At 40.9% G+C, this 18,546-nt stretch overlaps 1 protein-coding gene across 4 annotated transcripts in view; it reads right to left on the bottom strand.

Moving 5' to 3' along the window:
- Window positions 1–18,546, bottom strand: part of tead1b (TEA domain family member 1b) — a 47,556-nt gene that overhangs the window by 26,621 nt on the left and 2,389 nt on the right. For all 4 annotated transcript variants that reach the window (XM_031846175.1, XM_031846178.1, XM_031846177.1 and 1 more), the window contains one exon: window positions 7,043–7,295. In XM_031846175.1, coding sequence (XP_031702035.1) covers window positions 7,043–7,199 — 157 coding nt within the window. In that variant the 5' untranslated portion in view covers window positions 7,200–7,295. The remainder of the gene's footprint in view (window positions 1–7,042; window positions 7,296–18,546) is intronic.

The raw sequence follows: 18,546 nt of genomic DNA, 5'->3' as shown, positions 1-18,546 counted from the left end.
TTGGACAGGCTGCTGGACTAATCTGAAAGGACGGCTGTAATTATGAGTCTCCCGAGGAACTGGCTGTGTGGCGAGTCCCGATGTGTGAACATGGCGCTAACAGTCAGGAAGGTGCACTGCCCCCCCTCCTCCACAACAAAGTAAGACACTGAGTCCAATCAATATTTTCAATCTCTCCAGATCAATTCAGCATCTGAGCACAAAGGAAGACATGTTGGCTGTGACCAATATGGGTAAATGAAAAGTCAAACTTTGTGGTCATGATGGGCTCCTCTGTCTCGCGTTCTTTTGTCATCATGAGCACAAGCTGAGGCAGTCTGGACTGAAAGTTGTAATTGAATTCAAGTTTGGAGAGAGGCCCCAAATAGTTCATGACAATACCCCCCCCCCCCCCCCCCCCTCCCCCCCTGATAGTCACAATGTAATAAACATGAACTTACTAATACATTACAAGGATAATAGTATGATTGGTCATATATTATAATGGGGTGAGACCATAACACAGCATTGAGTATGATCATTTTATGGCTATGGTTACAGACGTCCTTTGTTCCCAGGGATGCTGTTCAGTGTTGAGAGACCTTTCTCTCTTCCACAAATAGCAGAGAAAGAGATGACTGTCTGTGTTAGCGGTGGAGTGTAGTCCCTATGCTCTGGATGAGAGAATAACACTGGCATTCAGATTTCATTCATATGTTGATTACACAAAATGGTCCCATCAGTGTGAGATGATCTCATCAGAATAAAAGTGTTTCATCAATGGAATATGATGTAATCAGCACGAAACAGATGAATTCTCTAAGAGAGCACGAAAGTGACACTGCATCTTTAAGAAGCCCGGAGTCTCACTGTGTTTTAGTCAAACAAAAGCAGCCAATTGGGAATGTGCAACCTGAAACCAGAAGCCTGACTCAGAGGGCCTCACACAGACCTCAGAGCAGGGACACACCCCGTGTGCTCCTGATTCAGGCAGGCAGAGAGCCACGGCCTGCTATCCAACCATTCTGTGCAAACACTTCCACACAGACGGTCAGAAAATCACAAACACAGACTCACTGATCATTTTGTCTGGCTTTCTTTCACACACACACACTGGGACTACATTTCTATTATATGAAAACATGTTCAACAATGTTAATTTAGGCAAAACATTTGCATTCAGCAACATTTTAAGGATGATCTCAGGTGCTGTGTCAACTGTACACTTATACATTTGCCACTTAAGATAAGATAATACAGGTACAACACAAGACAGAATCTCTGCCTCAGAAGGTAGTCTTTTTTCCACAGTCAAATCCTTTTTTGACATCTTCTCAGTCTGGTAGGAATCAGCACTGCTTACACCTTGCCCCCCCCCCCCCCCCCACCACTGTTCACAGTAAGCAGCCGAAGCTGTGGGAAGTAGCCATCACAAGCCACAACATGTTATGCTTGGTCACCACAACACAGACATGAGTTAAGAGAGGAAATCTGCTCACCATGCACTGACTGCTATCAAATAATGCGCACTTCAAAATCAATCCTGCTTCTGAGCAACAGGATAGCTTCTAAATGTAGATCCATTTTCAGTCTCATTAATTGCAAGTTCTCAGAGCCACAGAAACAGACATGGGTCATAAGCTAAAGATATGGAGCAATCACACAAAACAAGCACGGAAACATCAGGGAAATAGATGATTTGAGTCCTAGTTGATTTCACCATCGGCTGTTGTCCAAACATCCTGACTGGCGTCCACTGGGCATTTAGACCCATTTGCATTTGCCGTGCAAAACAACAGGTGTGGAAGGACTGTGAGCAAATGGTTTGCTTCATGAGAAAAGAGAACATACAGTATTTGAATTACACAGGTCCGCTGTGGAGATACCTCGATTACATTTTTTGTTGTTTTGTTTTATTATAGCAGCTGATATACAAGCCTCCAGAACCATCCCAAAAAATGATTTGCTGCTAAACCAAATGTGCAGCTCATCGGTACACTACACGGTTGTCGTTTTTTAGCCGCATGCACACTTTGTGTAGGACCCTCTCTCGGGAACCTGCTTTACAATGATGTGGACCATTCATATGAGCCCTCTGTCACCGGTCATCTCTAGAGGTCTGCGACAGTAGTTTCACATCACTGCTGATCGGCAGAATTACATAAAAATCAGACCGAACAAAATGTAATTTCTGGTAGCGCCTTGGTAGCCAAGTACGCTCACAGTATCTTGTCTGTAGTTCTTCGTCTCTCTCTCTCTCTCTCTCTCTCTCTCTCTCTCTCTCTCTCTCTCTTCTTATTAACAACATATTAACATCAATACATCAAAACATCAATTACATCAACATCAACTATCTATAATAGAAACACCTGTTGAATAGAGAAGAAGTGTTTCACCCTGTTCGGCAGAAGTTTCACAAAAACCAGGGTTGATTTGTGCTTGTTGACTATTTGCATGTTCTATCCCTGCCACCGAGTCAGGTTGAAAGACATCTCCATAGCGACCCACGATGAATATATAACCAATTTGTCACAACCCAACCCTAAACTCTTAATTCGTAACGACTCCTTCCCTCCCTCATCATACCTGCATCAATACTAGTTACACTTTCGGCAGTTACTCCTTTTGAGGAGGGACATAAAATAATTGGACTTTTTTCACTACCAAGTGTGTGAAAACACGGTAGTCTTACACAGACAATGGCAGGGGAACAAATGAGGGATTATTCTGGAGGTGTGTGATGCCTCTCCTGCAATGAAGTTCCTCACACTCCAGTCTGCGTGAATGTAGGTGACTCGGAGAGCCTGAGCTGATCCCAGAATTCCTCATTATCCGCCCAGCGGGGAGGATCAGGTCCGCTCGCTCTGTCTCAGAGCATGCTCGGCCCGGTGAGACGAGCCCCAGAGGAGCACCGTGCTGGGCCATCGGGGGCAAGCCAGGTCTGCTCATTATATCTAACTCATCCTTGGCATCTCTGCAAACCAAGTGCCACTTAGTTCCCACAGGAGGGGTCTGGGCTGGATCACTGACGAGATGGCAGAGCAAACAGCAGAGTGGTAATAGGAAAAGCTTTACATCAAAAGACACGTGCAGACAGACTCATAGTGTCCAGCAGTCCATTTAGGAGGTGAATATTACAACATGTAGGGCTCTCTCACGTATTTGGTGACGGCATTCCTTATTGTAAAGCTACCGGTAAATATGCATTTAATAGCCTGACTGCTGCTGCTGTTGATCAGAACCAGATGTACACCTGATATAATGACACAAGCAAAAGCACCCTAAAATTCCCATGAAAATGAAAGTGTTTGAAAACTCAACGTGTGGCATCAAATACAATTGGTGGACTTGCCTCTTCAGCAGCAAAAACAAAACGAAAAAACACCACATGGTATAGCCTACAAGTAGAGTATGTATTTACATATTTATTTGTCCGGAAATGGGGAAACAGTATCCAACAGTAACTGACAAAAATTCACCAGTGACATTTAGCTTGTGGGGCAAGTGCAAATATATAACTCAATGAATAAACATACGATCTGAGTGAAGCGTGTTGTTTCGTTTATCAACTCTATTTCTGGGACAAATGAATGCAGCCTAGCACAGCAGGTGTATTATGCAAGTGCAGAGTCTTAGGCCTTTGGCTCGGGGCCAGGGGCCTTCTATTTCCCTTTACTTTTTAAAAAAATATTCTCCTAAGTAAACGCTGGGGCCGGGGCAAGATGATGCGGCCTATGCAGATGTGGTGTCTTCCATTGCAGTCACAATTAGCCCTCAGAGAATTGGCACAGCGCTGCTTGGTCTCAGCACATGCGAAACACTTCAGGTAAACACCACAATAAGCTAAGAAGCAGAAATTAGAAATTGTTTTGTACCGCAACACAGTTGCTATAGAGACTGTTGCTAATTAACTGCACTCTACCCCAGGATAACAAAGGGCTTAAGGGCACTCAGGGCAGATCCTCTCGTGATGAGCTATGTGTATGGAACACTATGCCGTCCCCAGGGTCTCTCAAATACAGAATACCAGTCTCCTTGCAGCCAACTTTCATCTCAGATGCCATGAGAGGTTTTGTGTGGCGTCGGTCTGTGGCTGTTTTAAACCCTGTGGACCTGGATTACAGCCCCATATCAGCCTCACCGTGATGAGCTGAACCCTTCATTTCTTAAAAGACAAATCATTGGATGTATATACAAAATAAATCCTGTGTAGCAGCACGGAGGACCACTTCATTGGTTACTTATCATCTCTGATGGCATCCAAAGAAGTGTTCGTAAGGAGCAACGCAGGAATGTAAATCGGAAGACTCCTACGAAGAACACACATTCATGTGGCCAACAAATCCTATTTGCGTTTATATATCGGCATCCAGCCAGGGTTTGGATTTTAATTAATATTTTTCCAGTTGAGCTCTCTCAGTAGTAAAGCTGCCTTTATACATCCGACTGCTTACATGTTTCATTTCTTACAACAATTCATCTTGTACTCCGGCACCCCAAAGTGAACAGGATAGGTGTGAGATTTGTATTGGCTTACCTGTCAGATGTGGTGGCTCAGACGAAGCTAAATACTAAGACACTGAGCATTAAAATGCAATCATTTTTATCCTATATCATAAATGCCTTACACAGCAACATTTATTTTAAAATACCGAATGCTGATTTTTACTTGTACAATATTTCCACACATTTGATCAATCACATGCTAAAGTGACAGTGGGAAAGACTCTCCTTACAGGGAGTTTATTTTATGTTTAAATAAGGAAGAAATGGTGCAAATGCCCGTTTATTTTGAGATGAAGATGAATGAGGAAATTGAATGCGACTCAGAAGCACCATTAGGCATTTTGTAAGAATTGCTCACAAAAGAAAACTGTAAATATGTGGGAGGAATAAGATGAATGGAGTCACATTCCAAGCATTCCTCAAAAGATTACCAACACTTCATTTTTAACACTCCCGACAGCTAAGGCCTTAAACGTCAGGGTGAATGTAGCAATCCACCCCCAGCATGGACTGTATTCATGCCTCTAAATGTCACCATTTTAAGTTGGCTATCTAAAACTGGCTAACACCATCTAAAACGTATGGTATTGTCCTGCTCTAATGTTATATTGTGCTCGAATAAGAAACAGACGGAATCTCTGAAAAAAAAAAAAAAAAGAAAGTCATCGTTGTATTTATTTTTCAAGAAAAGACCCATGACGCCCTAATGCCTTCCTAGCTTTGGTGGATTGTCCCAGTTCAGGCATGATGGGATTGACACTGGGATGCAGCAACAGTTGCAGGGTTGAACAACATGAAAAGCCCCTTTACATCAGACTGATATCAATCTGTCTTCTGTAACAAAGGCACAACAAACTCTGATATGCTGAGAAGGAGCACTTCATCCATAATTCTGGCTTTACTAAAAACAAAAACACCAAAAGAACAGCTGAATACCAGCAGTTAGCAGTATTTTCATCATTTTGCAACATAAAACCATGCATTTGGTTTCCCTCATTGTGTGTCTTCAGTTTGCAAACTTGAAGAAAATCATTTTACTCTCGTGTCCAACAGTTCGGACTCGGTAATAAAAGGAATGACGGCCCTGTGATTCTGCTACTGGTGAGACAATGTGTAACCAGATACTGAGCACATCTGGCAGGACCAAATTCTATTCAACACTACATTTGCCTCTTCAGCAGATTTTAAGGCAGTATCTTTTTTTGTCTATAAGTGATTTCATGAGGTAAATTTCAGCAGGTTGTCTTCTGCCTTAGTTTAATCAATACCAGTTACAATATTTCTTATTGGGTTATATATTTAATTTGATTGTAGGATATTGAAGAGAAGCACCAACAACCTACATTTAAGGTCTCGTATTTTGGTATTTGATGCAGTAAATGTAAATCAACATCAAGTATGAGTCACGCCAAGTTTCTACTTGCTCCATAACTTGTCAAAAAGAATATATTTAGGAGAATATTTAACATTTTTAATGTACCAGTCCACCAGAAAGCAGATCATTGGCATCATATTGAGGATGTACATTGAGTAACAGCGAGGACTGCACTAAGCACTGCTCATTTATAGCTCGACAAAAAACAAACGGACATGCTTTAATCCACAGCAGAGGGACAGCTTCTCTGGCAGCTTCACTGTGTGTGGGGACGAGGGAATTAGAGGAAGAAACAGTGGGGAGGGTCCTGTTGTCTGAGCCCACATCTTTGTAGTGGCAGCTGAGGGGTTTCACTGCAACTCCTAGAATTTACATTTCGTTTGGCCGGAGCGGGTCACATGACAGCTGCAAGCGAATGCTCTGAGGGGCTTTATGCTTTCACTTGACACTGACTGACTGGCTGTGAGACGGTCCAACACCACAGAGAGAAAATATTCCCTCTTTCCATGACATCACCCAGCCAGGAATGGGGGAAATGGCGGGAGGAGAGGGGGCACAGCTGGTGGAAGCCACAGTACCATCTGCTATTGACTAATAGTTCATGCTGCTTTACTTATAAACTTGCACTTCTGTGGACCAGAATAGTGGCTATATGGTCACCATCACAGATACATTTGACAGTTTCATAATATTACATTACTGGACACAGCCACGTATTGATGTGTTTTTTATTTTTTTCCAAAGGAAGTTTGGAAAATATGCGTATTCCCTTTTTTGCTGTGATATAAATGAGAAGATTGACACCACTCTCATGTCTCTAAATATGAAACTACAGCCATCAAAAAAAATCTGTATAGATTAAAACAAACAAGATACAACATGTTAACCAGTGAGCTTTAAAGGTGCTGGTAGACAGATTTTGTTACCTTTGGACAAAGCCAGGTTAGCTGTTCCCCCCCGTTTCCAGTCTTTAAGCTAAGCTAAGCTAACCAGCTGCAGGCTGTGACGTGAGCGGTATTGATATTCTCATCTAGCTCTCCTCAAGAAATCAAATGTACTGTATTTCCCAAAATGTCAAATTATTTATTTGCGCTCACTCAGTTCACACCTATATAAGAATATCATGCAGCTACACAGATAACACTGGAGTTAAAACTCAGGCATACAGTCATCTGTACTCACCATACATCTTTCCCTCGTCAGAGAGGATGATCTTCCTGCGTCCACAAGGAGGATAGATGGCCAGGGCCTCCTGGAAGCTCTGTTCAATATCAGGGCTCCACACCCCCTCGGCATCATTGTCCATGGGCTTGTCTGCCGAGTCGCTCATCCTCTCCATGTCCTCGGCAGGGCTCTCGCTGCCGCTCCAGCTGCTGGGATCAATCGTGGCGGTTGGGCTCTCCAAGCTGAAGCCTGGAGCAGACTAGGGAGAGACCTGGAATTCCCAAATAAACAAACACAACCAAACGGTCACTCTCCACAACAAGAACAGTGGACATCTGCTTCCCAACAAAAAAACAACATCACAGTACACACTGTTAGAGAGAACAATATGGAGCGCAAGCAGCCAAACAAGCTCGGACATTGCCAAGAATGTTGTTGACTTGATTTACAATGGATTTAAACAATTGCACATATGCTCTCATAGATTTGTGGCAATTCCATCTTATTAAATGACTGGACACGGAATAAATTGTTCAAATCTTGTTAAAAAAAAAGAGAAAGTCTGCAGACTATGATGAAAAATGCAACCTCTGCATGAAAAAGTGCATAAAACACTATACAGTTGTAGAAAGCACACGGCGAGACTATGCTGCACAAATTAAAGTAGAAAAGAAAGCACTGTGGCTTACGTCACACGTCATCCACAGCCGTCACACCATGACAGCATATATAGACATTAGACACTCAAGCCCCACAGAGAAGCCAAAGGAGTTTTTAAAAAAAAAAAAAGAAACAAGCTGGAGACCTGCAGGCATCACAAGAACACTACTGTTTACAGACTGTGGCTCAATCCAAGAAGCAGCCCTCTTTTGTGCATCTTACCAAGCTGTTCACACAGCTGGACAAAGTCTCATCTCACCGGCAGCTATTGACAAGACCAACAAGCTCTGGGGTGAGTCTGCAGCTAATAAACCGAGGACTGCATCATTATGCGGCGACAGCATCTGGAGCAGAATGCGTTGCATGTCCAGAAACATAAAAACAGCGGACTATCCCACATTTTATGAGAAATGACTATCACACACACTACAGCTCCATAAATGATGGGCTTCGGCGAAGCGCGCGTGTAGTAAAAATGAAAGTCAGCAGAGTTGCGGTCAGAATGAACCGTGTGGCCTTCACGAATGGAGAGCATTCTGCACAAAGTGGCTTCGGCAGCCGGGACACACAGGACTGCAAGAGACGTTGACAGAGTTTATCAAGGGGGTTAAATTACACAATACAACATCAGAATTGATTTCAAACGTTCTGTGTTGGGATCGCGTGAGACACTAGCTCATTTATCATGTAGAGGTTGACTTTATAGTTGCAATACTTGTTTGACTTGTATGGCAGAGGGTGGATGAAGCCCAAAAAACGGACACAGCAGATGGAAGTTTTTCGTTTTTCTCAGATTATGTTGCAAATGAAGATGAGCATATTAGCATCTTAAATGTGTCCATGCATGAAGAAAAGGATACAAAAACAAACTGCTAAACTCAACGCATGTAAGACAAAATGGTCTTAATTATGGGTAAATAAATAATGCACGCAGGCAGGGGACTGAACGTTTGAAAAAGCTTGCTCCGAGGCACAGCAACTGAACACAAAAACACGGGAGAACACAATGAAGAACACAATGAAGGCACGTCGGCTGAAAGGCAAGTTCTCTCTCTCCTCCCAGAGGGAATGGGCAAAGCAACCAGTGGATAAGACATCCTGAGTGAACTAAAGAGGAAATTCTCTGACAGGCTCGTTTCAGCTGTTTTTCATTGTCCAATGCAGCTGTCTTACTTGGAACTGCTCCTGCATTATATATTATATATTATATTTTGGGCTTCATATCCATTTTGTCACATAAACACAATAAGTACATGATTGTATATCGAGATTTGAGCTCTTTGTCAAGCGCTTGAGTGCACGACAGCACTGTGGCTGAACGAGTCCAGTGTACACACTGCGCGATGTGTTGACATGAGCTCAAAATAAAGTGAGTGTCCTCCGCTTTACTCACATGCAAATCAAATTCACCCTAACATTCGGTAACATGTTGACTGCATGTTAGAGCAACTTTTTATCTGCAGTCTAGCTCAAGACAAACACAGAAACAGATTCAAAACAAAGAAATCTCAGAGTTTGTCTCGACTGTCAAACTGTTTTCTGCCTTAATTCACAATGTTTTACTTCCTTCACTAACAAATTCACTGAGGTTTCTCTCTTTTCTTAATCTCTCCCCTCTTTCCAGACAACTGCTTCCTCTCTGAGCAAGATCCCATTCAAGCAGCACAAGCTGTCAGGAAGTGGGAATAGTAGCATATGTTTCTTCCAGCATGTCAGTTCATGAGGGGAAAAGGGGGGATGGGAGCAAGCTGTTGGGGGAAAAAAAAAAAAAAAAGAAACTCCCAGCGAGCAGAGAGAGCTTTTACTGAATTCCGTTTTTGTGTGCCGACTGCTGACACAGCAGAACTAACTCACAAACTGATGAGGGAGGGGGAAAAAAAAATCCCATTTCAACCACTAACAGTCTGGGACTCTTTCTAGATGTGCTCCTCTCATCTCAACCAAATGATATAATAATGCGCTCGTAATCACTTCCAGCTCACAAGTTCTGCAGAACATATTTGTTTCTATATCCTCATCAAGCCCAGACATTGAATTATAGTGGCTTTTGTAAAACGTTGCATTGATACGTCTTCTCTAGAGTTGCAACCAGTGTGTTTCAATAGAGCTTTATAATGCAGAGTCTACTAAAACATTATTTCACACAAACTCATTCTCCCACCTTTACCAAAACGACCCAAGAAAACTAAACAAACTATAAGTCTATCTTCATGCACAAGTTGACAAACCTTTGTGTACATCCTTCTAGACCTCCTAATAAAATGTTTTCAATGAGCACTGGCTCGGTTTTATTTTTATGATTGTTGCAATTAACTCCACCTACTATCCTATCAATAAAGGCCATAGCTGTAAAGGCTATGAAACAACTGCAATATAATCGTTTTATCAAAACCAAAATCTGTTTCAGAGTGCATCAAGAGAGGGAAGAAAAAAGTCAAGAATGTTGAATTGGTTAAATCACTGAGCATGTCTCAAACCACATTGCAACAGATAAACATTAACTCTTCTGATCTACAAAAATGACCCAATAAACACTGTTTCTCCAGAGGGCTTTTCTGTAACATGAGATCAAATGTGTCTTCAGGATGCTGATCATTATCGGAGGGAGAATGAAACAGCTCGCAGAGACAGAAAGTCAACCAGCACAAATAACACAGCAAACCTGAAAACACTGTACAAAGTGACTGTCAACATCCAACCCACTCTCTTCAAAGCAACGACAAATAGATTTCTGTATCGTCATATAACATCCCAACGTGTAATAATGATAGGGTATCAATGTAAGAAAGGGCAACAGTCTCTAAGACCCCGAGCGACTGAACCTTTCAAGATAGATTTGAAGTTTCACTCGCAATTGAAGTAGTAAAAGTTTTACCTACAAGTCACACAGAAGTCCTAAAAGAATCTCCTTTTGGTGAAGAACTACACGGTGATGCCCGTAACCTTGCATCTACTCTTTCTCTTAGGTCCTCTAGACCTGCAGACACAAGCTCTACGCACATCTCCATCAATTGATGTCGAAGGTTTCTCAAATAAATTCCCAACTGATACTTTTTTTTTAATCTAAGTAGCACAAAGCCTTAAAAGATGTCAACAGCTTACAACAAACACCTTTACCTCTTTCCATCTGCTTTACTTTTCAGTGAAGTTTCCTGTCTTGAATTCAAATATGGTCAATTATACAAATGGTCTTCATCCTGATACTTACTTTGGGAATTCATTTAAAAAAATTCATAAAGTATAAGCAATGCTAACACAGTTTGAAATGAAACTTAATTCAACTTTAGCTTGGTGGCTGCTAATAACATGTTTGGAGAATGTGCAAACTAATCATTTAAAAGAACATGAATAAAATGTGGGTGCAGACTAATGTAAAACAATTTTGCACCCATAAATTATTTATTGAATGTTTTTGTTATAAAATAAAAAAATTTAGCAACAGGATTCCTATGTAAGATGCACAAATGAATGCTATTCCTTCATTATAAATTGACAGTTGACTCACTATTTTTTTAATTGCAGAACCAGTTCTCATTCATTCAACTCTTGGTCCTCAATGCTGCACTGGCAAAACTACAATGCTGTTTATAAAATGTCAAATTATTACCAATATATTGTTGGATGTGGTGGAATAACGAAGGTGTTTGCAATGAAGGAGGATAAGGATAGTGCTATAGGGGTATTAAGGTGTGCACAAAAAATGGTGAGTGCATACATTTTGTATTACATACCACAACAGAACATCTACTAAGCTGGTAACCCTGTTGTCTAGATCTTATCATGCCAAATGAAGACAGGGTGGTGTTGACTTGTCCTCATACAAACACCGAAACAATACAGCATAGAAGCCATCCCCATCCTTCCTTAATAGACCGGTTTCTTAGCATCCCGTGGCATCAATGGGATGCTTTTGCCGTGTGCAACATGTGAACGTGTTGTCAATGAAGACAGTCTCTTAGTGCCTTAGAATCTGTGCACTAATTATGTCCGCCAAAAGAAAGTATGAATGTCACCCATAGAAACCCTTGCGGCTTCCAGATAATACTTCAGCATACTTCTGTCTTTGCAGGGTGTTCACCATAGAAATGGTCTTATTTGTGAGACGCGAGGTAAAGATCGCCTGCAATGCAATAAGTGAATGTGGTAACTAAGCAGAGTAGAAGCTGTGACATGGCATTATGGGAAATCACACTTACCGTGGGATTACATAAACCACTCAGCAAGCTGGAATCCAGCTCCTTAAATTAAGAGAACCCATTTCACCCATCAGACAGAGCAAGGTAATGAAATAGCAGATGAGAGGTCTCAAATGTAATTTTCCATGTGGAGTTCTTTTGTGCCGTTATCTCAGAGGGTGCAATAATGATTCTGTGAATGACTTTTGTGCACCCCATAATGGCCCACAGTAGTTAAGGCCACAGTGTGTAAAACTGTAATTACCATGTGATTTCCAAACTCAACATTTTCAGCTTGTTGTCAAGACATATCCTGGCCTTTGCATAATTATAACAGCAATGTCAAAAATATTCAATTTCGAGCAACACGTAACTTACTGTGAACATTTACAATGACTGAAATTCCATTTAGTTTCTGTTCATTACCTTTGGGAGAAGTATGTTTGTGGAATGAAGTCTGACAGCAGGTCTTTGAGGACCTTGAAATGCGGTTACAGGGCAAAATAAAATTAATCAAAAATCTATGGAAATACTCTTTGAATTGAATTTAGTTAGAAAGCTTTACTACACAAGGCTAAATTCAGGCGTGCAGCCTCTGTTTAAAATAAAGCAAAATCAAAAGGTGAATGAGTTTTAACCTTCAATTAAAAACAAAAACATTTTGGAGCACACAATTAACCTACTGCAATTTCATTTTTTAAAAAGAAAATCGGGCGGGTGGCAGGGACATTTTTAATTAGTGCGGTCATGTCGGAAACATTTCCAAAGAGACTACAACATGTCACCAAACTACTCACGAATGTCAGGGTAAAAAAATCTTGATTCTGTATTGGACTTTCCTTTAGGTTTCATGAATAAATCTACCGGTTTGGAGTACAGATGAATGAATAAACAAGGTTTTCAATACCAATTTCCTCAGGTCCACTGGAGAGGCTGGAAAGCTTACTTTCCGCCATCCGTTATTGGCAATGGCTTAGTGTTTATTTCATGCCTCTTTGAACCTGCAGGCTGAGATGCTGCGAATCTGTCTGATATCATCCCACTCAAATCTGAGGACCTGGATCCCACCGCCCAGCAACCATCAGGCCACTATGGGATCAATCTTTGTTTGCCAGAGAATAGGATTGATTTACAGGTTCTGTCAAAGCAGCCCTCTCTACCTGCCTCTGAGAAACAGGTAGCAACAACACGACCTGGACAACATCAGATATGTCGGCTAAAGGTCTTCCAGTCTGAACAACAGAGGGAAATTTGACTGTAAATCTAAGACACAAAATTGTCCGTGGATACATCCCTGTCCTGCCAATAATACCTAAATATATACAAAAAATACAATTGACCATTCAAACATGAGATGTAATGAAAGCTCAGAAGATATTTGCCTATCAAAAATTTGCAGTGCATTCCACACAGCACACGCCCATGTCACCGCGGAGTGCGAGCGGAACACATAAAGCTCAGGAAATTAAAGCTGTAAATAAAGGTCCGTCAGATAAAGGATCTCCTGACAGTTATGAGAGCAGAGCAGGCCGAGAGCTGGCCGCCGGCTCATTCACGACGCGTGCGGAGGGGCATGAAAAAACAAATCACAGTGATGAGCATGAAGGCCACCATTTGCATTTGGCTGTGCCAATTCACACCGACTCTCATCTCCTTTCTTCTCCTCCTCGCACGCTCATTTATCTCCTTGCATACTTCTTTCTTTCCTGACTCTCCACATACATCTTCTCCTCTACTTCCTTTTGTCTCTTGACAAGATCTGCATGTCACGCTGGACTCATCTGTCATAAAACAGAATCCTAAGAAGTGATCTGCAGCCAGGTGAAACTGAAAACATCTTTACCAATTATGCATATTGTTTTTCGGGGCATTAAAAATATATCTACACACATATTTTTGAGGTATCATCATCAGTAACGTATATATGACACCCAACAGCATTTTTTAATTAATTTGATGTTATACCCTATAACGTATTGCCTATCTCTAGGAAGTTCAACAGTATTTTTGGCAGACTAGACAAAAATACATATAGACATATTTACCTTAAAAATGTACAAGTTGTTGAGAGAATTTAATTTAATTAGAGGTTGTTTGCCTTTTCACATTTTTGGCTATGTACAGTGTGAAAATACTTGGACGTTTTCTGTGTCAATTGTTTGACATTGAAAGAAGATCAAGTCAGATATGCAAGAAATAATCAAAAAGCTGTGACTTACTGGTATTGAAGCCGCCCTATTCAGTATTCAGGAATGAATCCTACTACCCTAACGTATTGACATGATCACACGAGTCATAGGCCAAAGTAAGCTACATTCATTTTTGGGCACTCTGTGGATAATGAGAAATAAAGATCCAAGGCTGAGACACTAAGCAGGTAGTTATTAAGTTCGACACAATACAAAGACGCTATGTGCCGTCTTGAGAGTAGCCAATGCTGGACGATGAATTTAATACACGTCTTCTTGAACATTTGTCCATCAGGAAACAAAAACCTGAATGACAGAAAAGAAATCGACACATCTGGACATTTGGAAATTTAAAACAGTAACATGAGCAGTGTTTGAAGAATAAGGCTGCGTCCCAAATTTCATATTAACATATTTAGCACTCTAAAACAATAAGTAAGGGTTTGTAGTATGTCCACAACCTTAGTATAAATCCAAAATAGTACATGAATTTCATTCTATTCCAAGTGAAATATTACAGAACAGATGCTCACTACACTAGATGGACACTACACCGAGCTGGCATAAATATCCCACAATGCAGTGCCGTGATTAGGGATGGGTACCGTTAGGATTTTATTGATAGTAGTACTATTATCGATAGTGCTTATCGGTTCGGTTCCTTATCGATACTCTTATCGGTTCATTTTGACTCCGGGTATTTACTACTGTCTTATCGGTTCCCGTTTAGAACCGGGTATCGGGGGGGCATCCCTAGCCGTAATGACGGCAACGTTCATAACAGACAATGACGGACAGCTCCGTAACATCAATAAAGTACATATAACAAGTACAAGATCTAATTTTGCTTGGCGTAATATATTTTTAAAATTAGTTCAGACCTCACAAATCATTGTTTGGTCACATGACGTTGGGTCGGGTTACACTTCTCCAACCGGTAACAAGGCCCTCAGGAAGTGGCGTCGTAATTACTGCTCTGTGCGTCCCAAAAGATACAACCGAGACGGTTTATTCCCACAAAAGTACGGATGGATTTAAAGCAAAATACTATATATGTACGTATATATATATATATATATATATATATATAATCACTGGGAACTATTTGATTATTTTTGAAAAGACAGACAAATGGACAAATGGACTGAGTACATCAAACAGGAAGTTAGAAACTATGAGAGGCAGACTTACGCACCTTTTGTTTTGTTTTTCACAAATGAAAATATAGAATATCGGCAACTTATCTTATAATTTGATCAAACACTCTGTGGCAAACCAAGATAATGAATGTGTTGTTTGTTGACAGCACAGCAAACCTTTGTTGATGGTGTGATTATAAACCAACGTTACTTCTCGTTGAAAACGTCTAATATTCGGGTCTATTAAACAGACCAAACAGAGAAGAAAAAAAGTTGGGACAACACAGCTCCCCCATCGCTGTGTCCCGGCTCGGATTCCAAACTAATTTACTGGGCACAGCCTGCATATTAATGTTGGGAGCTCACCCTCCAGTCTATCTGTGCCTCCGCTGAATCCAGGACACCTTCGGGGCAGAGAGGGAGCCTGCCTGATCTGTGTCAGCCATGATAACAATGCAGCGACCATTGATGGAAGGTCTTGTGGAAATTTATTACAAGCAGCAACTGGGGAATACGGTGCCAGAGAGACTGAATAACCCACATTTGAATACAAGCCACAAATTATACGCAGTTTCACTAAATGAAGTGACTGTGTGTCTTTGTTCCACGGGTTTCCTTTCACTAGTGGAAAGCTGAACACCACTACCGCTACTATGGCCAGCACTGAGAAAGGAAGTTGTTGAAGCTGAGATTTCCTGCTTTCATTGTGGTTCAGAACTCAAAACGTTTATAGTGGTTTCAGAAACTGACTCATCTAATGATTCATGGAGTACATATTGCTTTTCATCTGTGTGTGATCACCAGGCAGCTCGTTTATTTGTCTTTTCCCACCAAAATGAATAACTTCTGAGGAACTACACATCAATTATGAGTGGTTGAGACACTGCGCTGTCCAAACTCCTTCTTCCAAAAATGAAGGAGACTGCCATATGGTACAAATTTAAAGTCTGTAATATTAAAGTGGTAAGCCTTCAAAGAAGCTCAATCATTTGGTGCTCAATGTAGAACTAGAAAGGCTCAAACGTGCTCTGTTCCGTCTGATACAACTCAAGCTAAAATGAGAGTAGGTTTAAACACAGCCTGTCTTCCATAAGTATGCACAAGGAAAGAAAACTGTGTTGCACTTACTAAGGTGGTTGACGGGGGCCAAAGTGCATTCGGTAGCTGGCAGTCATTTTATGGCTGCAGTACTGAAGCAGATTTACTTAGATGACGTCAGTGGCTTTGAGCCAGCTTTTCCTTTTTGGTGGCACTCTCCGCTGGCCTCAGTGGGCCCTGCTCAAACTGCTGAGCAGCAGCACATACTCTAAAATTCCCTTTCTAGACCAGAGTTTACCTCAGGGCACGCACAGTCTAGAAAGCCTGCAGGAGTGTCCTTTTTTTTTTTTTTTTTTTTTAAAGCGTGCTTTGACCGCAGAGAAAACTGATGTTTTGATGCGACTCTACCGCTGCCACACATCACATCTAATTAGACAATTAATCACTCTGTGTCCAGATTCAATTACAGATCACACATCTTTTTTCTAGCACGGAATTTTCATTACAAAAAATAGCCTAATAGTATTGTGTATTATTATTTTAATTAAAACGTGGGAGGCGATGTGTTCACATTCCCATGAGGAATTTCACAGGCTTTTTACTACAAATAGAAAAACCTGCCTTGTTGAACATACGTTCAGGTGAAGCTTTTATTTCCAACATCAATATCCTGTTGTTATAATGTTATATCCATTGAGTATCCAGAAGCAATTTTAACTGTTGACAGTAACGAATATATAGTTTAATTTGATACAACTAACTTAAAACTAAAAATGAACAACTAATTTAAGTGTTAACAAAAGTGTAGCGCTCGAACCAAGACATAAAGACGTCACCCGAGCACACAGACACTGGTAAACACATATCACTGCTAAAAGGTATTTGCATTCTAGTGCAGAAAACAAAGACATGCTCAACATTAGTGAGCATCCTGAGTAACTAGATACATCACAGCTCTAACGCACCTGTTGCATGGCGCACGGACTCCACAGGTGCTTCTCTCCAGCTGGCAATTATGACTTTCAACCACAGACTGTATCTCTTAATATGATAATTAAAAACAGTCAGGAACCAGTTGTGGTTATTCTAAAATTAAAAATAATGACAATAATCCTCGTGGCTAAAAAGGAGAGTTTGAACTCTTTCTGAGGCGTCATTCAGCATTAGTGTTTTATGTTTCTGACGGACATGAGTGTCTGGCTTCATCCTCACACTGCACCAATTATAAGCAAACATGATCATATTCTGTCATCACTACGTGCAAAGACTTCACGTCATTGTAGAAACACGGTAAGAGCTTTAAACATATGAACATGTTTATGGTAATGAGACTGGTGTGAGCGTGACGCCGGGCTCACAGGAAAGACAAAAGCGTTCATATTTGCAATGTTTCGTGAAGCATGAATTGAGCAAAGACATTTGACAAATGTTTGGCCACAGAATAGTTTTCTCTCCTCGAACAGTATGGACAGACGAAGAAAAGAAGAGTGTCGCTTTGCCCCGAGAAGTAACACAGTCCACTCTGTGCTTCACAAAAGCACATTATTGTGTCCACACTTCACGACAGATGAAGAGACGACACTCTGTGGCCTCAACAAGGCAGCAAAACCAAGTTACACATCGCCTCTGTAGCCAATTAAGAAATATGCAATATAATACATGGACATAAAAAACAAAAATAACTCTGCAAGCCTGCTCATGACTAATTCCAAATTATTTAAAAGTTTAGACTTATGATAATATACAAGAACACAGGCTCAGTGTCATCATGTGAACATATCCATGTTGTAGTCTCTTTAATATACTACAACAGCCTAATGTTTAATGCTCACACAAGCTTGGATTACAGCTCAAACAGTGTGACTTAATTTCCTGCTCAGAACGCCATTACTCTAATATAACTTTACTAAGCAAATAATTGTTTGCTGCTATATTAATGCTCTGAGTTTTGACTTTAGCACCTTTAGGGATTTGCACACCGACATACTTTGGTTTTGTATTTTACAGTTGTTACGACTAGACTAATGCCTGCAGTTACCATTTTTGAGTATTACAGCAATCTTGTTTTAATATGTTATGTATCTGTAGACTATGAAAACAGGGAGGTAGTCTCTGTGATGTCACCAAAGGTTTCCGAAGAGCCTTTGTTAGTTTAAAGTAGGTTGTTCCGATCTTCGCCGATCTTCGTCTATGAGGATTGACTCGCTTTTGGAGCCTCAAGTGGCCATTCAATGAACTGCAGTTGTTGTCAGTTCTGTGCATTGGCTTTATTTTAGCACTGGGGATTGCCACTTAGTAATATATATATATAGTGTGTGTGT

Source organism: Anarrhichthys ocellatus, unplaced genomic scaffold (assembly GCF_004355925.1).
Source record: "Anarrhichthys ocellatus isolate YVR2014 unplaced genomic scaffold, GSC_Weel_1.0 scaffold6, whole genome shotgun sequence".
NCBI lineage: Eukaryota > Metazoa > Chordata > Actinopteri > Perciformes > Anarhichadidae > Anarrhichthys > Anarrhichthys ocellatus.
Note: the sequence above shows the minus strand (reverse complement) of the source record. Positions and strands in the feature narration are given on the sequence as shown.